Here is a 27,705-nt window from a genome sequence, read left to right as displayed (position 1 = left end):
AAAATGTATCTGTCAAATATTGAAATCTATAAACCATGCCCTGCATGGAAAATGATTGCTGCATGCTATTTCTCTAAGAATTTATTTCCTATCCTGTTTCAAAACTGCAGGGACTAAAGAGATGGAGAGCTTCTTTTGAGTTTCTTTAGCAACTATTATGCCACTGACATTTTACAACTCAGTTTGAAGGTGTTCTGAACAGATGCTTCTTTGATGCCAGTGTGGTACCTAAGAAATAACTCGAGATTAGAAGAGAAAGCACAACATACTGTATATTTTGGGTCAACTTAGTGGGTAGAGTGCCATGAGGTAAGAGCCTAGTCCAGGGGTCCCCAAACTAAGGCCCGGGGGCCGGATACGGCCCTCCGAGGTCATTTACCCGGCTCTCGCTCAGGGTCAACCTAAGTCTGAAACGAATTGAAAGCAACAACAACAACAACAACAATCCTATCTCATCAGCCAAAAGCAGGCCCACACTTCCCATTGAAATACTAATAAGTTTATACTTGTTAAAATTGTTCTTCATTTTAATTATTGTATTGTTTTAAAGTGTTTTTTGCACTACAAATAAGATATGTGCATTGTGCATAGGAATTCATTCATGGTTTTTTTTCCTTCAAATTATAAACCAGCCCTCCAACAGTTTGAGGGATTGTGACCCGGCCCTCTGTTTACAAGGTTTGAGGACCCCTGGCTTTGTCCATTTTGGAAGAACTTGAAAGAAGCACTAGTTTTATTTACTTTCTCTGCTGTGATGCAGATTCTGGACTTTCTGAATGCCTGGGTGGCAGCCAGGGGTGGTTTGCCTCCTGAGTTTGCATTGGTATTTTCCCCTCACCATCACCTTATCACCTCAACACCACCTTATCCATGGCATAAATCACAATTCAGATTTTTGACCCCAAAACCTGCCTTAGACTTATATGTGAGTTTGACTAATGCATGACTATGTACAGCAATCTGTCCTATTCACAGCTTGGCAGACTAGAAAGTACTGGTGTAAGTGTACATGGGCAAGCTAGGCTAGAAACAAAAATGATATTGTGAGATGGATTTATTTCTTATGTTGATTTATTTATTTGTCTTTATTAAGAAAAAATAACTGGGGAATTATGACTAGGAATTTGTTTAACACTGGAAGAAGAAAAGCCTACTGAAGTTATAATTTGTTTGGTAGGAAACAAGGAACACAAACATTTAAGGTGTTTGCTGTGGCAAATTGTTACCTACAGTAATAAAAGTTCTCCACTGTGATAAAAGGTAGTATTTTACTGTATGCCTGCCTTCCTTCTCAAATTGTTCAACATAATTAATAGTGCCCCCTATAATTTAATTTCTCAGTGAACAGCAAAAACATCAAACAGATAGTAAAGGACAGTAACATACTAAAATGTTTGGGTCAAAATTCAGCTTAAACTTTGTGAAATTTCCATATAGCTAGAATTATGCAGTGTACTGAATTGCCTAGATGTATTGAAAGGTCATATATATTTTTTGTGTGTGTCAGGAGCAACTTGAGAAACTGCAAGTTGCTTCTGGTGTGAGAGAATTGGGATGCCTAGATGTTTGATGTTTTACCATCCTTGTGGGAGGCTTCTCTCATGTACCCACATGGGGAGCTGGAGCTGTCAGAAGGAGATCAACCAGTTCTCCCTGGATTCGAACTCATTGCCAACCCATTGTGCCACCAGGGACTCCTGTGATCATATGCATGAGTACACAGGTATATTGACTAGGAAGGCTGTTGAATAGATGGAGTGGTGGGAGATTGATTCTCTTTCCTAAATTTGTTTGGGAAAGATATTTCTAGGTGGAGGTTTCTGTATGTTTTTGACCTAAGGTGTGTCAAATGCTTAGGTATGCAGCCAAATTATAATGGTGACAAAGTGCCGGAAAGAGGAGGGTGACTGAAGAGCAAAAAATCAGCCTCAGGCAGTGGAAACAAAGAGTCTGGTCAGGCCTCAGGGTCAGGTTGGAGATTTTGCCATGCATTAACAGCTATGAGATATGTTTGTTTAAAGAGGATAATTTTTTCGTTTTAAGTACAGGCAGTCCTTGAGTTACAAACATCTGACTTACAAATGACTCACAGTTAAGAATGGGGGTGAGACAACAGGAAGTGAGGGAAATCTACCCTCAGAAGGTAAATTCATTCCTGAAAGAGTTATCATGGGGAAAAGGTGTCTCCACTGAAGCTTTATCACCAATCCTTGTTTCCACAACAAGCCAAATTATTCAAAATTCAATTATCACAGGTACAAAAAGTGAGGTGAAATCTTCTGGATGAGGCACAGACAGCAACACAGACACCACAGGGGTGTTAAGCCTTCTCTATGCTATCCAAAGTTCATATACATTTGCTTTTTTTGATTTTGCAACAGGCTAATTTGCATTTTATTCACGACCTTTCCAAGAATTTCAAGGCAACCTTAGTCAAGAAAAAATTCTTGCATTTGTTAATTCAATATACAATGAATGAATCAAATAAAAACAAAACAAAATAAAATGTTCACACCCAAATACAGAATACTGTAAGGAACAAGATACGCTGAGAGAGTCAGTATTACGTAGTGGTTTGAGCATTGGACTATGATTCTGGAGATCAAGGTTTGAGTCAGTACTCAGCTATGGAAACGTACTTAGGCAAGTCACACTCTATCAGTCTCAGGAGAAGTCAGAGGCAACCCCCCCTCCCCCCTCCCAACATATCTTGCTAAAATGTAATAGGTTTACATTGGGATCACCATAAACTGAAATTGTCTTGAAGGCACAGAACAATAAAACCACATTGACCGTAGTAGGGTTTTCTGAATAAATATACAGATTGCGCAGCAAGTATTTTTTCTGTCTCATAAGTCAATGAAATAAGCAAATAAACTAACAGATTTGGATATTTCCATACATATGACAATTAAGTCTCATCACTTAGACTAGCTGACATCTAAATTTAATTGGCTTATCTAACCCCCTGCATTGTATTTTTATAAACAAAACCAAATTGTTATTTGAGATGTTTTGCTGCATTCTGGTTTGAGTAGCATGGCTCTTTACACCCACCAGTGGCCATTGATTAATATCCCTCTGGTATCATTTGTTCTAGTACAACGTATTAGGACAGGAAAGGAAGCTATTTAAAAGCAGCACCTTACTATGCATCTCTGCCCATCATGTGCTTCATAGGTTTTGAGTTCTGTCCACTGGTGCATGAAAAGCTTTCTTCTTTGTTAAGACCCACTGCTAATGGGGAAATGGACATCTTCTATTTAGTCTCATGTTTGATGGATGGAATTGCTAGCAAATCTCCAGTTGCAGACTCTTTTTTCACCCTCTTCTTGTTGTTTGGGAGTAGAATCTATTTCACGTTTCCACTGCTATCCATAAGGATTAGTTTACTATGATTGTTTCTGTGATTTGCTAGAGACAGAGCTGTCTATCGTCTTGCCTTTCCAGTGTGAGAAGGAATGTAAGGGCATGTCATGGGAAGGCAATTTGTATCTATTTGTCCTTCTGGAAGTAACCAAACTCTTGCCAGAACTGGAGTACATTTAGGTTTTATTCATTTTGACGAGGTTTTGATTTGCATAACGGCATACTGGCTATCGGCTTCTGTAGGCAAATCATAATGAATATCTCATGGGAATTGTCTCCTGCTGTACTCTTGTTTCAAGGAAGAAATAGATCATAAAGATTTTAATGGAGAGTGTATTTTTTAGCTAACTTGCATATGTATTGGAATCAGCCAACAGTATTAACGGCCTAATATTGCTTTATTTGAAGAACTGTCTCTAAGAATTCTAACGTCACTATGCATGTTTTCTTTTCTTTTTCTTAAGAGCCAAGAACTTAAAATGTCAGATACGGCATACAGTTAGATTAATGGGGAAAATGTGGACTACTGGCTGAAAGAAACTTCTGTGCTATGACCTTAGAGATTTTTTTTTAATAAAATAATGAACAGGTAGTGCCTGAGTCCAGCAAAACTTGCTAAAATGTATAAGGGAAGAAACAACAAGTTTTGGAAATGTAATGAACAAGAGGGAACTTTCTTTCACATGTGGTGGTCCTGTAATAAAACAAGAGAATTCTGGGGCAAGGTACAAAAAGACTGTTAGAATTTTTTTTTATTTAAGGCCCCTTCTACACAGCTGAATAAAATCCCACATGTTCTGCTTTGAACTGGAATATATGGCAGTGTGGACTCAGATATCCCAGTTCAAAGCAGATATTGTGGGATTTTCTGCCTTGATATTCTGGGTTATGTGGCTGTGTGGAAGAGCCCTAAGATGCAATTTGAGCCTGAATTGGGAATGTCAAATACACAAACAAAATCACTAGACTACAAAGTATTGCATTACATTATAATAGCAGCATGGACATTATATGCACAACATTGGAAGAAGCAGACCTCCTGACACCACCAAATGCACATCAGTCTTTTAGCTATAGGGTAGAATAAGGAAAAAAGAAAATATCTGCCACATGTAGTGCACAGCTGAACATTTAACAATACAAGATACCATAACTGGGGAGGAGAAAAGAGAAACAAGTTGGAATGTGAACAAACATTACACATGCTTAAGGTGTCCCATTGAGGTAGGATTCAGCTATGTAGTATGGACTAATATTCTGGCTCCAAGAGAAAACAGATCTTTCAAATGTGTGTAAATAATAAACAGCCACAATGCCCAACAGTATTGCAACCTATATAGCATTTGAAAGCTTGGTGCTGGAATGTACCGGCAGGACAAAGGCATTCCTGCATTTGCTCTCTCTTGCCTGTTGCACATGCTTTCTTTCAAACAGAATTCCTAGAGGGTTCTCTTTTTTATCAAAGTGCCAAATTTAGACTTTAGCATTTGTCTTGGTGAAGCTGGTTAAAATAAAACCTTGGTGGTCTCTCTAACTGATCACTTTAATTTTTGTATTGAAAAATGAAATATGTACTTCCTTCTCAAACTAATACTTTAGACTGGTACCATCTTGATCTCCTTGCAATGTGTTAGTTATCATCCACCTCTGAATTTTTATACTGATCTGATGTCTCCATGTGAGGATTCATTGCAAGACATGTTCTTGAAATGGAAAGAAACTTAACTCTCTGAAGGATCAGGTTTATTAAAATTAAAGATCTAGTTTAAAATTGACTAATTAAAAGACAACTGAACAAGTTTCCATTCAAATTGTGAAATAGACCAGACTATATTTACTCAAAGGTAACTCTGAAGATCCCTTGCCCTGCGCTCCTTAAAAAAAAGTATGAACCACCGTGACTATATCTAAATATGGTGCTCAAATGATGCTGAGATTACCTGTTCTTCAATGTTCAGAGAAAATGGAATAGAAAGAATGAGTCCTTGAGAAGGAGAAGCGACCTACTCAAATATATTGTATCCACTGTGTTGATGGAACTGTAGAAATGTGATGGTTGACAACTTAAGGAGAAATGTGTCTGGTAGCATCCTAAGTATATCTTAGGATGCTATCAGACAGATGTCTCTTTAAGTTGTCAACCATCACATTTCTATAGTATATGTCAGGAGTATAACTGCCAGTGTTATAGTGCACTGGCGATTTGTAGAGTGTTCCAGTGGTGTAAAGGTGGCAAGTTTTGCTTTTCTTCCTTTAAGCACAATTGTGGCGTTAACCTGGTCTGTTGTGTCATGTATGGGTTCCTGTGGAGTTCCCTTTGATGCTAACTTTTCCATGCTCACTCTTCCTTTGCAGAGTAACTGGTATCCCAGTAAAGGAGAGAGTCAAAGTTTCTCAAAACTGGAGGCATGGACGCTGTCGGAGAATCCCACTCCTCAAATGGAAGCGCAAGCAAGTGGCTACTTTTCCCCCCTCATACCCCAGAATTTCCTTATTGTTTTTTTGAGTCCATCCTATTCTTGATTTATGTTAGGTTTAATGTATTGTTTAATGTATGTTAGGTTTAATGTATTATGTTAGGTTATTTAAAATCTGAATATTCTGAAACTGGATAGATGCTGCTTGGTTTGTACCCTGATATAGGCTATATGTTGTTTATTAACATCCTTTCTGTTCAGATTATTTTTCATTTTGATTTTTAACATGACAGTACCAGGTTTCTGCTGCAGAATATTTGCAAGCAGGAACTGGTGGATCAGCTGGATTTTAAGAAGACAGATTGATAAAGAAGTTGGCAACTGTAATGAGTTGGACCACTGAAAATGCATTTTAATCATTTTTTAAAAGTGGAATTGACTTGAAGTTCATTTCTAGTCTTTGGGTTTTTTTAAATTAGCTTTTAAAAAACTAAATCATGGGTTGTGAGCTTTGTTTTATGAGTGATTTGCTTTCTTAGAAAACATTATGGATTGTCAGTTCTAACTTTTTGACCAAACATGCGGTCATGAGAATTGAGGGGCAATAACAGGCATGGGCGAACTTACCAGCTGTTAGGAATTGTGGAAGTTGAAGTCCAAAACACCTGGAGGGCCAAAGTTTGCCCATGCCTAGGCTAGAAGAACAGATAGCAATCTCCTCTCCTGACATGCAACCCATGGGCTATGTGTACTTACCCCTTGGTTAAAGATAGTTGAAAATTTGCTTTTCTTCCTTCTCGGTTTCAAAATGTTGTGACGTCTTGACTATAATGTGTTATAATAACCAGTACATTATTATTATTGTCCATTGTGCATCAAAGGTATTTGACATCTTTCTTCTAGCTTGCTCTTAAGATGCAAGGAAATTGTGTCAAATTAATGCTCAAACAGCTGAAAAAAATAGCTGTTTACCCCTTAGCTTGTCTATGAGTACAAAAGTACCTATTGGATAAACATAGCAGTACTTTTAGTGATGAGATGCCCCATTCAAATTTTTGAGTTAAAATCTTTCTGCTCGTTGACACAGTTTTGCGCCTTATACTTTCTTATATTATTATGTTTATTTATACCCACTTTTTCTCTCCACAAACAGCTTACATTAAAAGCATTTTGATACAATTTAAAATCTACATTAAATATCATTGGTATTAAAAACAGTTAAAATCCATAAAAACATATTCAAAACTTTAAAAAGTTAAACACTGTTTCTCACTATTTTTCAAATACAATTCTTTGAAGCTTATTAATTCCACACTTCTAGCTGTAGAGAGTACCTTTCTTCACCAAAATATTTTTATTTCTACATATACCAAACAGGTGGACAAATACCTATTTATATCAGGGCTTCCCATTCTGTATTAACTGAGTTAGCAAGTACAACATGTGATTTCTTAAAAAATAGTTTGGATATTCTCTAATACTAACTTATGATATATATTGACGTTTAGTATAATTTGTAACTAGGAAAGTGCAATTCACCTATCTGTTCTTCCCATATTAATGTGTGAATTGGAAGGTAGTTATCCTTCAGATTTCACACTTTTCTAGATGTTGTAATGAAGTTCCAGTTTCAAAAACTTTAAAATGTACATATTTAGAAATGGATGTTTTGTGAGAATGGGTATTGAAAAATCCATAATTTGTTCAAAAACAGACTGGCCTGCCCATTCCTATGTCTGTTACTTAAATTATTTTTTCTCTCCAGTTTAATGCCCTGGATGCAGCTGGATGGGGACTACCTCTACTTATCCCAAGCAGAAGACATCCAAGTTTATTGGCTACATCCCAATGGCACCAGCTTGCAATGCAGTCCTCAGGCGGTCTTCTCTGGACACCAGGAGGACGTGTGCCGCTTTGTGCTTGCTAATGGCCATATTGTCAGCGGAGGAGGGTAAGCCCTTTGTAGTAGTAAAAGGGGTGAATGATGGTGGCCAAGCCGTCCAGCAATAGTTTATGGGTGCACTTGAATGAGAGCGGGAAAAATGTTCTCCCAGAGCTTCCATATTACGTGATTTCCTTTTATTTTAGTAGATTGTTCTTTGCAAGTCTCTCGGTAAATCAGTCCTATTAGCCATCTCTGTATGCAGAGAATGTGATACAAGGTTGAAAGTTCAATATCCTTAGTATTTTTCAGCTTTTAAGGAGGTGGATTTAATGGCAGCAATTGTATATTTGACAAGGTAAGGCAATGCCTGCTGAAATCTCAAAAGACCACAGAGGTAACTGAAACAGAAATGTCTTGGAAGAGAACTTTAATGGCCTCCCAAACTCTTGCTGTTATTACCCAAAATATAATGATATATGCAAAACATGAGAAATTAACACAGCATTCTGAAAGTTTGCTTGATTTACATTATTTATGCAAGTAAAAACATTGTTCTTGCTTTGACACAGAATATGGATTGTATTAAGCATAGAATTCATTTTTTAATTTCTTCTCATTTTCCCCATTGTGCTCCCCATACGCATGTGTTGCACTCATTTTCTTTATCTGATGTTTCTAATTTCCCTGACAAAACAAAACTTTAAAGACAAATCTGTCAATGTTTTGTGTCCTACACAATATTCACTGACTAATTTGTAATCTGCATTATAGCTTAAGAAATGTTCCTCATATAATTGCATATTTATTCATTCATTTACTCTTTTTATATGCCACCTTTCTCACCCCAGGGGAGGACTCAAGGTGGTTTGCAACATATTAATGCCAAAAACTCAATGCCAACATACATGTAGAAAGAAAAAAGAAGTCATAAAACTAAGCACTGACATATAACTATAAATTAAAATCATTATATGCAATACAAAGGAGAATATAAAGAATGTACAGACTATGAATGATCTTTTATCATGGCTGTGATAAAAGCAGTTTGTCAAAGTTCATTGGTTTCCATTTGTTTTTAGAAATTAGATATCTAAGAAAAGTAAGTCACAGTTGTCCAGGTGTACATTATTTTTTGTTCATAATATAGCATAGAGTTGGGCAGTTGTTGCCTTTCAAATGTCATTGTCCTGGAGCTTGCCTCAGTAAATAAGTGAAGCCAGTTATGAATGGTACTGGCAGCTGACAACAACTTGAGGACCACCGTTGCCCATTCACCTGATCCAGTAATGTGAAGTGGGGTTTAGTTCCTTGGCTTCTAGTTTTACAGAGGTAGGTATTCTGCTTGGATATCAATACTAGCTACTATGTCAATGGCCAGAGTGTTACGTGTCCTCTGCCTTCATTGTAAGCATCTTCCTACCTGAGGGTTTATTTTTCAGGGATGGTGCTATCGTTCTCCATAAACTGAATGGCTCCTGCAGCTTCAAGTTTTTGGGGCATGAACAGGAAGTGAATTGTGTGGATTCCCAAGGCAGCATTATTGTAAGTGGCTCCAGGGACAAAACAGCAAAGGTGAGATCATGTGTCTTGTTTCACAGCTATGCTTACAGGTGTTCTTGACATATACATGTAAAGATTTGAACAAGGCATAGCTGTCTCATTCCAGGTTAACAATTAAAGTGTAACAAAAAAATCTGTCAAATTCCTGCCAAATTCTGGATTGTTTAAAGTCTGTCTGACACCACATATTTCAAATATTTATGTACATGTTTACTTTATATCTCACATTCTTTCTAGCTTGAGACCTGAGATAGCTCACAATGTAGATTAAAACGATGTATCAAATAACCACCTGTCTGAAGCAAATTAAATACAGAGGGTGGTGGTACATTCTGATCCAACAGACATAATTTTGAGACAGGCTCTATTGAATTCAGTGGAACTTACATCCAAGGAATCATTTTTTAAGAGTGGAAGCTTATTTTACTTTCTGGTCCATATGGAGCCATATTATTTTAAGATTAAGGCAATTTTTGACTTTCTGGATAGGAAAACAGCCCAATTCTTGATTTTTAAACCATTCTTTAGTCTTCCACATTGGGGATTGTGCAATATTTAAGTGTAGCTGCCCTGCCATTTGGAGCTTTTGGAAACATCTCACGACCTTGAAAGCAAACTGTTCAATGTCAAAATAAATTCTGGTTTAATTGTATGAATAGTTGTTTTTTTTTTTTGCCTTTAAAAAAAAAACAAACCAGAAATGGAATCTGATTCACCTAACACTTTTCCATCCTGATCCTTATAAGCAGGGAATTGCTTTTATTTTTACCAAGTGACATTTCCCTTGTGTTGACTTCTAGCTGGAAGGGAATCCCTAGTCAGTCTCTAATGGGATCTATAAGTGCATTGGGTGCTTTGGAGGGATAGCGAGTGTTGATTAGGACTGAGCTTTGAGTAGCTGCTAATGCACATTCCTCATTGATAGGCACTAGATAGCATGCTCCCAGCAATATTTTTAACCTGTATGAGATAGGGGTGCATTAAAAGAGCTCAGCTTTTCTGCTGCTTTTGCTGACACAAGGTGACACATTCCCCACTGACACTGAATAGCCTGCAATCCTGAGCATTATCAACAAACAAACAAATACAAACCTCCCAGCTTTGAATTCCCGTAAGTCATTGGGGGATAGTTGTGGAGAGAAAACGAGGGGCTTGGATCTTTGGATCCAGTAAATGAGAGATCAGTTCGTGGAACAGGGAAGAAAGAAGCAATGAAATCTTGAAGGATTTCGGGAGCTTAAGGTTATTCCCTAGTTCACTTACAGATTGGTAGTACATTGTGTGAATGTGCACTAAGGGGACTTAGCAATTAGTACGAAAAGATATTCTGGGTATAAGTGTCCTCTTTTCCATCAAGGATTTTAGTGTAGTGAAATACTATGGAAAAAGGCATTAAGAACACCAAGATGAGATAAAATAGGAATTTGTTTTGGCATGTGCTCATGTATAATTCGAGCAGAAATATTTCTGTGACTGCAAACAAAGCTTGAACTTATTTAGACAGCAATAATGCTGACCTCTTCTCTCTCTCTCTTGTTGGTGTTATCAGTAAAGCCTTTGCCATGAAATATTACAACCAAAGTATTGTGGTGGGATATGAAACTTAGGGGCTGTGGTGGTGCAGTGGGTTAAACCGCTAAGTTGCAACATGTGCTGATTGGAAGGTCGGCAGTTTGAATCCATGGATGGGTTGAGCTCCTGTTGTTAGTCCCAGGTTCTGCCAACCTAGCAGTTCAAAAACATGCAAATGTGAATAGATCAATAGGTACCGCTTCAACGGGAAGGTAACGGCACGCCATGCAGTTATGCTGGCCACATGAGCTAGGCTTAGAAATGGAGTTGAGTACCACCCCCCAGATTTAGACATGACTAGATTTTATGTCAAGGGGAAACCTTTACCTTTACTACGAAACTTAAGCAGACTCTACTAATATCAGATTGTGCCCAAAAGTTTGGTAGGGTTTATTTCCAAAAACAGCTTCCTTTCCCTCTCTTCTTTTAGGTTTGGTCCCTATCTCCAGGTAGAGCTGGAAAGTGCCTGCACACAATACAGACTGAAGACCGTGTCTGGTCCATTGCCATTAGTCCATTATCAAGGTAACCAAAATTTTAAATTGTATCGGCAATGTTCACATTTAATGTTTCATTTGTAAATCTGACTATCATTACAACTGTGCAAGATGTCTAAAACTCGGTGTCAACCCATCATCAATTTTCTTACCCTCAAACCTTATTTGCTCAGAGGCAGTCAGTTATATAGGAAGAGAGTATGTGTTAGTTGAAGAATGTCTAGGTTTTCTGATTTTTTGCAGGTTTTCTTTTCTCCTTTCATTTTGAACCTGGGAAAGAAAAGAGAACTAGATTAGCCCTGGAAGACTGATTTTAAAGTTCTGATAAAATGGAAGCTGCCAAGGTAAGTTGACATCAACTTAGGTACCATGCCCGTCCATGCGTAGGCCGGGAGGAAAATCTGATGAATGAAAGAAATGGAAAATTGCAGCAACTAGCAAATTGTACATGTGCCTGTATCAAAATAATCCTAGAATATATACAGGTAATTTCCATTTTATTGAATAGAAGCCTTTCATTTAGCTAGGTATCTAATAGTTTTGTACTCTTGACCTGCTTTTGTTTGTAGACTGCAGCAAGGCAGTTTGTACTACGGATATACTCACTTGCCATTCTGAAAAGCTTTGAATTCTGAAAAGCTTTGTGAATTTTTTTTGCTATTCTGAAAAGCTTTGTGAATTTTCCTGTGACAGATTTGATTTAAATTTGAAGCCTAAGTTACAGGTTTTGTGGGACCTTTCAGTAGGCTGATAGTTAAAGCAGGGGTACATTTGACCTGTTGTGGTGAATAATACTTTGAGTCCCCCCAGGGGTGAGAAAGGTGATATATAAATACTTTAAATAAATAAATAAATAATACCTCTTCTGGGTTCTAGCTTTCTGTTCACATTAGTAGTTTGGATTAAATAAGACTAGGAGTTAAATTCATTAGCTTCAACCTACTGAGCATAATTTGAGATTCCTTTTGAAATAGCAGACATAAAAATGGTCAAACGAATGGTTAAAAACTTGGTTAGACCAGTGCTAAGGGCTTTCAGGCTGCTTGTTCAGAGGTCTTCCGCTTGAGCTTTGGGAAGTATGCCCTGGATGTGGTGCTATGACTAGGGGAGCCTTTGTATAGCACACTGTTTTGTCCTTCTAAGTGATGACCTGCAGGGCTGGCCTCTTGTCAGAGCACTGACTTCTCTCCCTGGAGTGAACACACACTCTCTGTCACAATATTTACCTAGCGTCTTCTTACCCCTACTGGGTGATAAATGGAAGCTTGCAGAGTGGCTTCTCCATCAGCAACCTCAGGTTTGCATCACTTGCTTGTTTTATGATGCTGATCCCACTGCACCTCTCTTTCTTCCCCAACCCCAAGCATTAGAGCCGATTAGCCACGTCATTAATTCTTCAATTTGATGGCTGATATAGCAAGGCCTGAAACACGCTGCTGACCCTGTATAATAGAACCTTGCTCCTTAACATATTAATGATGGGAGAAGTTAATTAAAATTCCACAGAGCGGAGGTGTCAGCTAACCTATAAACCTGTCGCTTCCAAGAAAATGTCACTGGCATCTTAGAAGAAACAGTTTGAGGGCAAGAGGGGGCATTACTAGCGCAGGCTGAGATTTTCCACCCACATCAAGGTAAATGGATTGCTTGGTCTCTCTAAGTAGAGTTAGTTTCAAAGTGACTCGGTATCCTTAGCATCTTGTTTCATTTTAGAGTTTTTTTAAATTCTATTTTGCTTTGCATACACACATTTAGGAAGCTGACTGATTTCCTATCTCAAGGAGCAGAGTACCACTATTAATTAATAGCTGTGAGCAAGCTGACTGTTTTCTCCTCACCCTGAAATATGTCGTATATTCACAAAACTATGTTGCCACAGATGTGGAAAAATTGGCTCCTACATCCATATGTGGTGGGAATGTGACAGAGTACAAGATTTTTATAATAAGTTCAAGAAGGAAATGGAAGAATTAATACGGCAGAAATTGGTTTTGAATAAAAAAGAATTTTTCACCCAGAAATTAGACAAGAATGAAAACATCAAAGCTTGGGGGGAAATTATAAAATACATGATAGTAGCCGCCCAAGCAACTGTGGCCCCATAGAAAGTGGGAAGTTAAAAATGGTACAGTTACCTAGCAGATTATATGCTTCAGGTCTACATCTCTGAAAAAAGAGCTAAATATACAGCATGCCAAAAAAAGACCTGGGTTCAGAAATGGGGAAGACTGATAGAAAAAGTCGAAGGAAAAGAAAGATATAAAGAGCTGAACCATTCTCTTTACTCAATTGTTCAATTAAATTAATATTTCAATGAAGACAAGTACTGTTCCCAGAGGGTGGGGGTGAGGGAGGAGAAGAGCGGTGTAAAATCGATAGATACAAGTGGGAGATAAAGGTGGAATTGATAAGAATACCATGTAAATAATATTTGATATGTATTTAATATGTACTTCAATATTTGAAAATGGTGATGGATTGTGATATTATTCTACCCATGTCAGCAATACAAAAAGAAATATACAGTATCTTTGGTGCACCTGAGTTTTCATTTATGATCTTCTTGATGTTTGGTGGATGGATGACAATATTATAGTAACTTACCTTTGCTCTGCATCCACTACCAATGCACAGCTAATATGGAAGCAGGAATATGCAGTATATTTAAATCCTAAAAGTGGAAACACACTCTTAAGTTATAGGAATTTAAGAGTTCATGCTGGCTTTGCTGGCCCCAAAATTGTTCCCCCCTCCCCCGCATGTATGTTGCAGATAGTAAAGAAATTAGTCCAGGCAAATATCTAGATGGAAGGGATGCCCTTGACCTTCCAAATCCTAGATTTCACTTGTCCTTCTGGTTGGCTTATGATAACCTATTGTCCAATTGATAGCATTCTTTTGATCTATGTACTAATCTGTTAAGGCTGTCTTACATCATGGCCATGTTACTATATCCATTGAACACTAGTAGATGTTCTTCTAATCTCTTGTTGCCCTGAGATACTATGGCACTGCTGACTTCGTAATGTCGGTATGGTGATAGGACTGTTTCTACCTGTTTCTTTTGCCTCTCCAATGTGGGAACTGAAGTGGTGTTTGTTATCTGAAGGGAGATTTAACTTGTCACTGATGGTGGCAAATGCACTGTCAAGATCCTAGTTTGATTTGCAGCACTTGGGTTCAGTTTGCATTACTGACTTCTGCTCAGGATGGACCTGTGGATTCTTGTAGACTTGTTCCTTGTAAAGTATTGCTAACTACTTTTCTCCTGAAACAGCAACACAGATTTTTCTCAGCTTGATTTTTGTCTTCCTACCTTTTCCTCTATCTTTTTCCTTTTTGAGGAGATCAAGACAGTTACGGATTTTTGCTTTGATCTTATTCACCTGTTTGCTTAAAGCTTTATATACAGAGTGTTTTGAAAAGATGGACCTGATTTCAAATTGCTGTATCTCTGCAACCATGAACAGTTCATGAATGAAACTATTACCACCTGAAAGGTTGGGGCTTAAAGTTTTAAGTGATTATCTCTAGATGTCTCTCCCAGTGCACAAACAACCCCTAGCCTCAGTCATTTTGGTAACCCCGCAACATAAGGCCTAATGAGACATTCTCCATCTGCAGAGTTAATTTTATATGTGCTTATGGCTCAAAATGGTTATCAAAACTTGATAACTTTATAACTCAATAAAGCAGTTATAACTTTTTGTGTAATTGTAACATGTTGCCACCAGGAAATATACTGCTTTGAAATAGGGTCCATCATTTTGAAACAGCGTGTATTTTGGCACAATAGAATTTTGTAGGGTCTAAAAGATTTTATGATATTGATTTGATACTTTTTTTGGGGGGGAGCTTACTTATCTAATTACAGCAAAAAATTATGCATAGTATTGAGATGTTAGAGCACAAGGTTAATTCTATTCCCTGAGGGTGTAGGATTGTTGTAAACAGGACAACAGATATTAGCTCCATCGAGAAGTTATCTGTGATGGCAATTTTCCTTTACAGTACTTCGGCTTTACAAACATTTTTGGAAGGAAGGATTTTGATAATTTTCAAGGGGAGCAGCTTCCTGAGAGGTGAGATGAGAAACCTGTCTTTCCTACAATTTAACATAGTGTAGGAGAAAGGCCCTTTTCAGTTTCTTCTGTCACATTGATTACTGTTTAGGGGTCCTGCAGTCATAGTTCTGCAGGTTTCTATTTCCAGTCAGTGATCTTTCTCCTCCATTTTTCAAACTTCCAAGGGAAGGGATGGAGAAGGTAATTTTTCTGGGCCATGGTCACTGTTTACTTTTGCTGGGCTGTGCAGTGTGCCTTTGTTTTTCCACCTTTGATCAGTGTCCTGCCAGCAGATAATTTAGCAATTGCATCCCAGGGTGGAAGTGTGGAGTTAATGCTAAAATTAGTTTTAAAAAACTTTGCTGGACAGTAAAGGCAGGGAGAGCAAGGGGGAGGGGACGGAGCCATAAATTCTAGTTCCGATGTATCTTGCTTCTTGCAAAAAAAAATATAACCCTCTGATGTCTCCCCAGCACTTTCATTAACATTTAAATTAAGGGTTTGTTTTCCAGTTACCAGGCCTTTCATAGCCTGACTTGTGCAAGGCTGCCTTATAGTCAGCTACAACAGTAATCACTGGAGTGGGTTTTTTTGCATCTTTTTTTTTCTGAGGGCATTGACCTGACAAATGTTCAAAGAGAATCTGCAACAGACCTGCACAGGTACCCAACATGTAGGATGCTAACTTCTTTCCTACAATTAGAGTTGCCCATGTTCCTTTAAAAAAAATCTCAATTCAGCTCCTCTTCAAAGACTTGTTTGGGGCCTCTTTGTTATGTAATTGCCTCAGGTGTAACCCGCACTGATCACCTCTTGCTCTTTAAATAAGAGCTTGTGGGGATGAAGAGTGTGTGTGGAAAGTGGGAAAAAAATCTGTAAGATTGCTTAACACCACTGTCTGACTTGGCCCTACTTCTCTTTGTGTTAAGGTGATGGTGAAAGTGAGCTTTTGTGTGTGGAATACTATAGTAAAACGAACTAAACAAATAAGGAATGTATCTGTGTATCTCATTTATATCCTACCTTCACCCAGTACTAGCATTGAAGTTTGATATATGGTGGGCCCTTTGGTATTTGCTGGCCTTGGTTCTAGGACCTCCTGAGGATACCACATTCTGTGAATACTCCAGTCACATTTTATGCAATGGTGTAATAAAATGATATGCTTTATATAAAATGGCAAAACCAGGGTTTGCTTTTTTGGAATTTTTATTTAAAAATATATATTTCAAGGTGTGGATGGCTAAATTCATTGATACAGAATACCAAGGCCTGATACATAAAAGTATATAAAAGATTGAAAATCAAAGGCTGTTCAATCAAAAGATCTTCATTTTGGCATGTCCTTTAGGCATCTAAGAACAATTTCACATGTTATAATTCAGTTGCATATTTAAATGGTCAGAATATGGTATGTAGAAAATAGCTATACACGTTCCCTCCAACTGGTTACAAATATGTTGAAGCAACCATAAGCTAGAATTTCAATGTGTAGATGAGTCTAATGGAACATCTGAGGCAACTCTGACAGATCTGACATTTCAGTACAGTCTATAAAGCGCCAATGTGTCATCCTAACTTCCCTTGCAGATTTTGCATTCATCTACTACTTACTGTCCTCTAAAGCAGCATCGTTAAATGAATAGTGTCATGTGGCCACACTGTTTTGTTAACCCACATGTTGTATCAGTTCCAGGAAACCTGATCAGAAACACAGACACTTACAGTAACAAGGAGGTGAAAGCTGCCAGCCTGTGTCTCTGCAGGTGTTAGCTGGATTGAATTGCAGAGATGCCATTAAAACTACCCTGGCTGGTGATTAATGTGGGGCATGGGGGACACACACATTTTTATTTTGCACTGTGAAAACATCTCCTGAAAGCCAGTTTGGTCTCTGAATCTTCTCTTTTCTTCTCTTTTCACCCTTGTCTGTTTTGATTCTTGATGAAGATTTTTGGTGATTTCTTGGACTTTCTTGCATAATATTTCTGTAGCTCCTTCAACAATGGTAAAACTGGACTTAGACCATATAAAAGGTTTGTTTGTAGAAGTTTTCTAAGGTGGCTGCTGTTCCCTCCAGGTAAACCTGCAGTTAAGAATGGAGACTTAACACCACAGGGGGCCAGTGAGGTGTGGCTTTGCTGTGGGCTCCCTCAACCATGTAGCTTGCCCTTCTCCCTGGGAAAAAGCAATATTGCACTGAGACTATTCTATTGTATTTGTGGCATGTTCCCACCTTCCCCAAATGGGTTATAGAGGTCTAATGAATCTTTGATTGGATTCAGGTTAATATTGTCTACATTGTGACCTTAATAAGTGGGGATGATTGGCAGGTAGCCTTGGCAGAAGGGGCCGTCAGTCCCTTTCATCTCCTATAGTGTTGCTTGGGGACAATGGACTCAGCATATTTTCCTTGTTGTTCGTCCTTTGAAAACAGCCTGGTATATCTACTAGGTACCTGTGACATGGGGGTCTTGATTGGGGTCTCATAAAGGGCCCTGCCAGTGTGTCTAAAGGCCAAGAAGACAAAAGCAACCAGTGGGTGGGGGTCTCAGCTGACCGCCAAAGAAGGGAGGGGAAGGTCCAGGAGTCAGTGAAGGGAGAAGCAGCCCCTGTTGGGAGCTCTTCGACAAGGGAGGGGGGAGAGGAGTGGCCCATTTTTGTCCCAAACTCATCAAGCACATCTGCAGAATTGTCCCTGCTGCTGCCTCCCAGTTTCAAAAGAAAATGATCGTTTGATAAACCGGCCTGATTTACCGCTTTCTCACAAGGGAGGGAGGCCCACCTTTGACCTCTATGATTTCACATCAGACCCAGCTTTTCTTTTCCCTTCCAGTTCTTGGAGAAACTTTGAAATGCATCCCTTGCTTTCTCTGTGTGCCCCTTTACTTTTTTCTGCCCCCTTTTCCTCTTGCTTTGTTTTTCTGGGGGTGGGGTGGGTGGGTGCAGTAGTGGTGGGGGAGAACAGGCACACGGCTTTGGACTTTAAGCAAGTAATTAGTAAAATCCTCCAGCAACACAATAAACCCACAGCACCCATCCTTATATTCCCACGATTTACTTGCTTTTGGGCATCTGAGAGAACAGGTGGCATTATTACTGCCGTGTAACTTGGGCTGGCACCCTCCACGCTTCTGTGCCTGCTAACCATAGGAATGTACATGAATATATTAAAATATTTTTACACAATGCACGCATTTTCCAGTGGGGACGTTCATCCCTTGGATGAAAGGCGGCGGGCCCCACTGGGACGCTTGTTCCCACATGGACTAGATAGAAAAGAGTTTGTGTGTGTGTATGTGTGTGGATTTTCTCTGAGAAGAGCAAACCTTTGTGTATTCTTACCCTCTCCCCATGACTTTGGGAGAGATGAGTGTGATGATTTGAGTCATGGGTCATTTTCATTATTTTGACGGCATAACCATCCCACACAAGATAGTTCTACATTTCAGCAAATTGTGTTGTGATACATCATTATATAATGAACTGGATTTTCAGTGCTTGGTTATTGTATCAGATCAGCACACTTAATAGAACAGAACATCTGTTCATAGGTTTCCATTCTCAGCATAACCCTACACAAAGGCATTTGCAAGTAGCCATAACAGATCCATGAACATCAAAAAATTGTGAAAATGAATTGGGTTGCTATAACAACTAAAACATATCTATTTTTAACAAGATTGGGTATTTAAACTGCCCGGGAGTAAAATCAAAACACCAGAATCTTCTTATGATGCGCACACATGCTTTCCAGTTGTAGGAAACAATTCTAAAATAAAGGATTGCTCAGATTCTCACGATACAAATGAGGACATTAAGACAGATTTTGTTCTTTAGTGCTTGGTCCCACAACTTTCGATGTACTTTCCAAGAACTATACGTTGCAAGTCACAATACCCCATTATATGTTGAATAAATGTCTAATAGCTGTATCTTCATTGTTTACACAGTGGTTCCCAACCTTTTTTTTTGACCAGGGACCACTTGACCAAGGACCAATCTCCAACATAGTACCAAAAAGGTTACAAATCTGTTTTGATCAACTTCAGATTTGGTTTGGTTATTTGGGGTGCTGATTCAGAAAATTTCATTGGACACACAACATCAGCTCTAGTTTCTGATACAGAACATATGCCATCCAGTAGTCACCATCTGCTTGCCCACAGAAAACAATATTTAATAATCTAGAGCTGTGATAGTAATAATCTTTCGTGGGTAGTCAGCCTCTTCACTCCCGACATCCTCATTGCCCCAGCACTATAAGAGGGTTTCACGAGACCAGTCGTTCTCATTGCCGCGTGGCTTTGAGTCAGTGGTGTAGTAATGGTGAGGCCACATACCATATTTTCATTCTTGTGGATCACTGGTAGTCCACGGACCAGAGGTTAGGAACCACTGGCCTAAGCAATGCACTTCCTCCTTTATCTTCTGTAGTAACTGCAAGGAGGGGATTGTAAGCTTCCAGTTCCACTTTCATATGAATCAGGTTTGCTGTTACTTTCAAACTAGAAGAATAACACTTCAGATAAGTCAGGATCCAAACAATGTATATGAATCCTGTCTTATTCAATAGCCAGAATGTAAAGTAACTGGAGTTTCCTTGGTTTGAATGTAACAGGTTAGATGAGTTGAAGTACAATCAGTGCCCTCCACATCTGTATGTTTGATTTACAAATTTTGTAATTCATGGATTGATCAAAATTTTGTCTCTAGGAATCTCAAGGTCCTTCTAGTGTGGCTAGCTGGATGACCTGGAGATTCGTAAAGAGAACACTGCTCTCCGAAAACATGTAACTGCTTCTGATCTCTAACAGCCAGTGTAGATACTACATATAGCGCATTAAATAATGTTGAAGTGAAAATATTTACAATATAGCTCTAGTAGATTTCTGAGTGAATTCAGTTATTTGATTTATCTGAATTAGACATTTCCCTAGAAAGGCTTCTCAGATGAAAGAGCAAGAATTTCAAACAAGCTTTCCTTGCTTATTCCATTTTTAAATTCTCGTTTCCATGTTAAATTGCCCTTCCTTCCCCAGTTTTCTAATGGCTATAGAGAAACAGTATGGAACAAGAAAGCCCAATAGCATAGCATCATATTTTTCTTTCAGTGGAGTTTGAAGAGAAACATTTATGTAGAGAATAAATTACAAATTTCAGGAGAACCATATACCAGTATATGTGATTTCCCTTTCACTCTGTTTCTGTATAGGGCCCAAACGACTTTGAACCTGGCCCTAGGCTTGCCTCTTTAGAAGAAAGTCCGGAGTCAGGTTTTCTTGCAAAATCCACATAGAATTGCACTGCAGTGTGACATTTTCACCATAAACAATTGCCTCGGATTTCATCCACTTCACATATACATTTTCATTAGCAGCAACAACAAATGTCCCAACCGAACCATTACTTTTTTGCCAAGGAGGTACTATTGCTGTTTTCTTTAAGCCAGGGAGATTGTTTTTAAAAATCCCAGTTAGTGTTGTAAGTCCACAACTATGATGTAGAGATGCAGGAGGGATCTAGTGTGGTTGTCAGTAAAGTGGCTTCATTGAGGGGAGAGTATTATAATCCTCATTGGGATCAAGAAACATAACCAGTATCCATGAAACCCTGAGCCTAACTGCTCTCTAGCTACATTGCTAGCCCTAAAATTGAACTTCAGTATATTTATGTTCTTATTGGCGCCAACCACTCATGCAATGCAAGTTTTTTTCTTTTTAATTCATGAAGTTTAAGTGATTTTGCCCATTGGGTATCTATTATATCCTCTTGCATTCTGGGAAATTTAAGTTTATTGTAGGTTCTTGCTGAAGGGCAAAATGCAAAAATTGTCAGCAGTCCTTTAAAAGTTCAAAGATAATTTGGGTTAGACATAGCTTCCAGTTGTTCCAAAGGTATAGCTTCATATGTCTGCATATCTGTGTCCCATTTAGGTATGATAGGCTTCTTGGCCATATAGCTCCAATTTGGATGCTTATCACACTTTAATTCACTTGTGTTAAGCAGATTCTTCCCTCACATTTGATTATTTTGAGGAAGTAAAATATAGATTCCACCCACTGAGTAATATAATCCAAAATACAAAGTGATGTGAATAGTTCAAAATTAGGTTTCAGAAGGATTAAGATTTTAGCATAGACATAGATACATAAGAATGAAGTAAACCTGAATTTTTGCCTAGAGAAAATAGAGTTATATGAAATGTGGGGAACGTCTGCTATTTCACCTATAAAGAATAACTCAGCTGAATGGTGTTGACTTTTCTACTTTGAAAAGTACTAGACTTCCAATGTGCTAAAATGTCATCGTCATTATCATCATTGATTATTTTAATCAGGGGTTTTTTTTGCCTGCTCTCCCCCCAGTTCCTCCACCAGTCAAGAAAAAATAGCTTTGGTTTTTGTTTAGCGCAGAGGTTAGAAAGGTTGCAGGGGGCACATAGCCCTCTCATAGGGGTGTCTTGTCAGAGCACAGCATGAAGGGCACAAACAGATCATAACCTTTAAATGAAAATGCAATGGAGGGGAGAGATGAAAGCATTGAAACAAATTAGATACATCTATAGGGGGTGCTCAAGTGGAGAAAATTAGCATTTCTTCCTAATTGGAGTGCAGGGCATTCCATTACAGGGATTCATTACCAAGGGGAGAGGGTACTGGGCCTCTTTGGAGAATGCCTTAAAAAAACCACTTTCTGGCTTACGTATTTATAAGTGTTTAAAAATAATGACTGAGGAGCTGGGGAGCTGGCACCTGTCATCCTATGTTTGTAGGTATGTTCATTTCTTGGTTATTTGAATCTTCTGCGATAATGGAAAGGGGGTTTCCATTCACAGTTTTACTCAAGGAATGAATTGATCAATCAATTTCTGATCCATTTCAGTTTTGTATGTGTTCAGTCATAAATATATTCGACAGGATATGTGTATGCATGTTATATGCATTACCTTACCTCCTAAATTTTTAAAATTATGTGCACTGAGTTGAGAAATGTTCTGCAAAATGTGAGGAAATTGGCAATTCTACCTTCAAGTCTGAATATTAGTTTTAGGAGGGCAAATTAGATCAGCTTGGTTAAATATTCAGGTCAAAGAAAATTCTCCAGCACCCCTTATTTATATTAAATGACACTTAAGCAATAGGTAAATACGAAGCAAATTGCATTTTAACACATAGGTAGCTATAGGTATGAAAATGCTTAATTATCAAATTACTATGTTATTCAAAGCTGGAATAAGTCATTAGCGGAACTGAATTCATTTTAGTCTTCTTATTAAAGTTGGAATGGGTGGTCTACAAGGGTACTAGGGACCACAAAAAAGACCCTAGAGGCCTCATGATTTCGAAATAGATATTCTACTTCGGCCTGTAGGAAAGTTGAGCATGAGAAGACTGTGCGGGTTACTTTGACGTGATCCAAACAATGCAAGTGATGTCGAATTCCAAATTTATTTCCTGGTTTGGACCAGATTATTACTCTGAATCCCTTTTGGGGATTGTTTGGCTGTTATGTTTTGCTATTGGAGGGAGGTGGTGTTTGGTGATTACCAAAGGATTGTCAGTGGTTGCCTTCTCCCCATCTTCATGTCTCAATCCCTATTTTGATTTCTGGTACCAATACAGTATTCTATCCTTTGCTATCGGAACAGGCAGACCTGTAGCCAGGAAGGGGGGGGGGGGTTAGGGGTTCAACCCCCCCCCCCCCGAAATTTTTCAGTTTTAAAAAAAACCTGGTTTACTTATGAATCTTAACTGGTTAACCAAATCCCCATGCTAAGTCTATGAATCCCTCCAGAACTGCAAGCATCATCTCAAGCAAATATTGACAATTTATTCACACTGTCATTACTTGCAGCTATAGCCGATGTAGCGAAGCAACCAAGTTGGGGGGGCGGGTGTTGAATGCTCTCATTAAGGAGGCCAGACTTGGTGGAGGTGGTTGACAGGGGCGGAGCTGCAGGCTATTGAAGGCTGCTCTGCCCCATGCTGTGCTCTTTGCTTCAGCGTGAGCTAGAAGGCAGGTTTCAACCCCCCCCCCCGAAATTTTCAACCTTCACCCCCCCCCCGAAATTTTCAACCTCCCCCCCCAAATTTTCAACCCCCCCCAATTTTTTTTAATTTTTTAATTTTTTTTATTATTATTATTTTGCTATGGCCCTGGGAACCGGTACTGTGTATAGCGACTGGCGGAATCCCCATTAGCCTAGTTTCAAGGACAGATAGAAGAATTACTAAGAGGACATGTGCAAGGTTTTCTAGAAATTCAGAAAACCCTAAATAAAAATGAAGTCAAGTCAAAGCTGGGTCTGTAAGGTGCTGGGTCTGTAGTTCAACTTACCTTGAGCCTATGGTTCAGATTTTTTTTCATTTATTATTTTAGAAACTGTATATATAGATCTTCATTTAAAATAACACAAAGTTTTTCACAGTATGAAATCAGAATACAGTAAAAATAATGATAAAGCATAATTGTTTAAAATTAGATAGGGCAACATTTATTGGTGGATTTCTTCTGGTAGAATGGCAGAAGGCAGCGGAACTCAAAGAACAGCTGGTTTGCCTTCTTCCTCCAATCCCATATGCGCTGCTTAAACCAGCTGTAAATTTTTGGAAAACTCTCCAAAGGCTAGAGAGAGTAGAAGGTAAGGTGTGATTGCAATTGGCAGCACAATGCTGAAGTAAACCCATAATTCAAAACAAGTGGGTTAACAGACAAAAGGAGCAGTTTGTAGAATGCCTAAACAAGCAAATGTGCTTCTAGTTTTCAAGAGAAACTCTTCACACTGTGAACCCATCTGATCTTAATTTGAAAGTCAATCCATACAAAGAGAAACATAATGGAGAGCATCAAGTTCTTTTAACCATCTCATCATATATATTGTTTTTTCCATATACACAGAGTTTTATTCTAAACACTAGAGCTGAGCAAATTGTGGGATTTCCCAAATTATGGGAAATTATGCACTGAATGGTTTTGGTTCTGGTCCTTTCATTTTTCTTCACAAAAAGTTTTTTTAAGGTGTGGGTTTTATGCAGATATCATGATGGCCATTGAATGAGTGTGTGTTCAGAAGTTAACATCTCTTAACTTTTTCTTAGTCTGGTATTCTACCCTTTTCCTCCTGCCACAAAAAATAGCCATACCCGGGTTTCTTAGCTCTTCCATCTGCTGTAAGAAAATGAAATAAAATGAAGACTATTCCATGGTTTGTGGACACAAGCTGCTAATTGGAGGGAGAGACCCCATTTCCTCTTGGGAGTGCAGGCTGGACAAAGGTGATGGATGAGTTGGAGATTTATTAGTACATGGTTGGAGGCTTAAAAACCAGCACCAGCAGGTTGTTTTCTTCAGAAGAGAAGGCAGTAACCAGTGCTACTGCTCCTCCCTATTTCAGAAATAGGGCCAAAGAAAGAAAAAGGGATAATTGGAAGGAGCAGCTTGTTTGAACATAACTGCAAGGCTGCTTTTAATTCTTGGTCTTTTATATTTCGAGAACGAAATATCAAAGTAAAGTGTACCTCTTTGACTCACACCTGTTGCTTGCATTGTAGGATTGCAGAGGATCCCCAGTCCTACAATGCAAGGTATATGTCCAAATCCATATTAGTTACTGCAATGTATGTGTCCAATTCCTCTGACTATATTAGTTACTGTGAAATTGAAGCAGACCATTCTGTTAACCCTTCTATCTCTTCACCTTTAGAAATTATATTTTTTTTATTTCCTATATTTATACCCCGCCCTTCTCACCCCCGAGAAAGAAAAGCATTATAGTGCATTTATCCCTGAAATCCTTTTGCTACATGTGTACTGGTTAGGCATTTGAAGCTCTTTCTCTTGGTTTTACTGTTGTTATCGCTGTGATAGGTTCGCCAAGACTGTGTGTGTTCTGTGACTGTTAAGGCATAAGAACATGATGGGATTGAAACCAAAAGAAAGGACATTCCTAAAAATATTCAGTTTATTTCTAGTCATAAGTAGCATAAACAATTCAGAACTGGCAATCTTTATAGAAATAATAGGTCTGGATAATTCATGTATCTTATGAAGAGCAGACTTCCCAGCAATCTACGTTTTACTCATTTTAATCTTTCAGGATGGAGCGTGGGGAGAAGGAGAAACCACGAGAGGTTGCATTTCTGTAGTAGTGCTTGAGAGAACTCTCTAACTGAAGTTGCTACTTCTCTCCATCCCCTCCACAGCAGGTTGAGCCCCCCCAAGAAGTTTTTGGCTGCATACTTGTCTGGGTCTGCCTCGTGGGGCACAGTCCCTTGGCAAAGTCCCATCACTGGGCGATTCTGACTGAAAGAACCCTGGCTAATTATGCTAGACTTGAAATTACCACTTTACTGTGTGCTCCTGCTGCTGGCTCTGTTTGTTCATGAGCTGTGTTTAGTGGGAACAAAGCCCGTTCCCCTGCAGAGTGAGTCCAAGTGTGAAGCTACAGGTAGGAGCTTAAAATAAAGGGGTAATTACCAATGTCTTCAGGTGAAAGCCCCACTAAACCTCAATAGCCCAATGTAGCCTGGGGGGTATAGGGGAGAATCCCACAAATAAACGATTCCCACCAGGCAATTAACGGAAAATAGTTTCTTCCAATGAAGGAGGTAGGGAGCTGCTGCTGAGAAATTGTGACTTTTTTCCCCTTGCCCTTGTTTGTCATTGGGTGAGGAACAAAGTGCCCTACATTGAGGAGGGAGGGATGCTTCCCACATCTATATCCCATAACACCACTGCCTTTTAAGTGCCTGAATGTACCTAGTGGGGAGCTGAGGAGGGAAAGAACAAGTAACAAAAAGAAATTGCTGGAGCTTTACACCTGAACAAGCTTTAAAAAATTGACAATGCCATTCATAGCCTCTTTCAAGGTGTGTTTGCGGGGCCCATCTAAGCCGTGGAGCAGGAATTGTACCCTTTGTCCACAGAAACATTGAAGTCTGAAGCTTAGAACAACCCGCATTCCCCCTTTAATGTCTACTAAGCAGCTGTTGGGACTGTGGACTATGCTGGTGGAGGAGACAGGTTTTCTGTGTAATGTATAAAGTCCTACCTAAGGGCCAGAAGATGATATGTTGAGATTTGAAGGGTTCTTAATTTTGTATGAAGTTTGTCATTGAGCAGAGAACATTTCGATCCCATCTAGATAACTAGATATTTCTTTTCCTGCAAATTTTGGGTGGGAAGTTACTTTTCTTTGGAACTTATTAAAAAACTAGAGACAATATAACTTGATAATTAAGATTGCAACAAAACACCTCCTGTGTAGAAAATAGAGATCTCATATTTTTCAAAAATGGGAACAAGCAGAGTGATGCAAGAGTGTTACTGTCACACATAATGAAAATAGTAAACTATTTAATGTTAAAATTGTAAAGATCTTGCAGAGCTGGCATGGGCAAACTTTGGCACTCCAGGTGTTTTGGACTTCAATTCCCAGAAACCCCAGCCAGCTTACCGACTGTTAGGAATTGTGGGAGTTTAGGTCTAAAACCTACCTGTTACAGAGCCTTTTTTCAAATGGAAATTCTGTCATTTGTCTCCAGTTCAATATCTGGGCATTAGCTTTTTTGCTTACTGTTCCATTCAGAGCAATTTGCCAACTCATTTGAGTTCTGTTTCATTATCTTTGGATAATTATATTTTTAAGTGCAGCGGTTTTGCCACCTGAAATTCCTACAAATCACTAAAGTTTAGTATTATGTGAATTGTGAATGAGGCACAAATTCAACAGTATCCCTTTCTCCCCCTCCTATGGTACAGCCAGGTAGAGATGAGTACAAATACTTGTTTCATTTTACACTAGAGTTTGTAATTTCATGCAGACTCGAATATATTGTACTTTGATTTGTTTAAATTAATGATATAGATTAAATATATCTTCTTAATGTTAGCTGAAAAGAACATAGCTAAAATAATGGCAGTTCCTATTTTCAAGCAACTACAATTAATTAAAAACAAATGGTTCGAACTGAGATAATTGTAGTTGTAGTTGAGAAGAAAAGCAGAGCACAGAACACTAAACAATAGTTCGACATTGCATCTCAGCAGGTTAATGAATGTCTGAACTCAGTTTTGCCCAAAAGTGTGGCTTGCTTAAATCAGGAATTTAAAATTTGGTTTAAAATGGTTTGTAAATGTATTTTTTATTAAATTTAGCTTTCCAAATTCACAACCATTGACAAATCACTTAGGATCATTGCTTTGTCTCAGGAGGGTGCTTCACCTTGGAAATGAGTGAATTTCTGAGCAGATGGCAAACAAAATCAGACAAGCTCCTTAAAACTGTAGTTTGTTGCATGTTTAGAAACTCAAATTATAGTGTAGCTTTGTATTATGTA

At 38.6% G+C, this 27,705-nt stretch overlaps 1 protein-coding gene across 2 annotated transcripts in view; it reads left to right on the top strand.

The window, feature by feature from the left end:
• FBXW4 (F-box and WD repeat domain containing 4) overlaps positions 1 to 27,705 on the top strand; it is a 70,431-nt gene that overhangs the window by 12,341 nt on the left and 30,385 nt on the right. Inside the window, exons 2-5 of one of the 2 annotated variants that reach the window (XM_060768262.2) lie at positions 5,725 to 5,820; positions 7,552 to 7,737; positions 9,111 to 9,213; positions 11,234 to 11,328. In XM_060768262.2, coding sequence (XP_060624245.2) covers positions 5,725 to 5,820; positions 7,552 to 7,737; positions 9,111 to 9,213; positions 11,234 to 11,328 — 480 coding nt within the window. Of the gene's footprint in view, positions 1 to 5,724; positions 5,821 to 7,551; positions 7,738 to 9,110; positions 9,244 to 11,233; positions 11,329 to 27,705 lie in introns of both variants that reach the window. The other variant, XM_060768261.2, reaches the window with a different exon arrangement.

Source organism: Anolis sagrei, chromosome 3, assembly GCF_037176765.1.
Source record: "Anolis sagrei isolate rAnoSag1 chromosome 3, rAnoSag1.mat, whole genome shotgun sequence".
Classification (NCBI taxonomy): domain Eukaryota; kingdom Metazoa; phylum Chordata; class Lepidosauria; order Squamata; family Dactyloidae; genus Anolis; species Anolis sagrei.
Note: the sequence above shows the minus strand (reverse complement) of the source record. Positions and strands in the feature narration are given on the sequence as shown.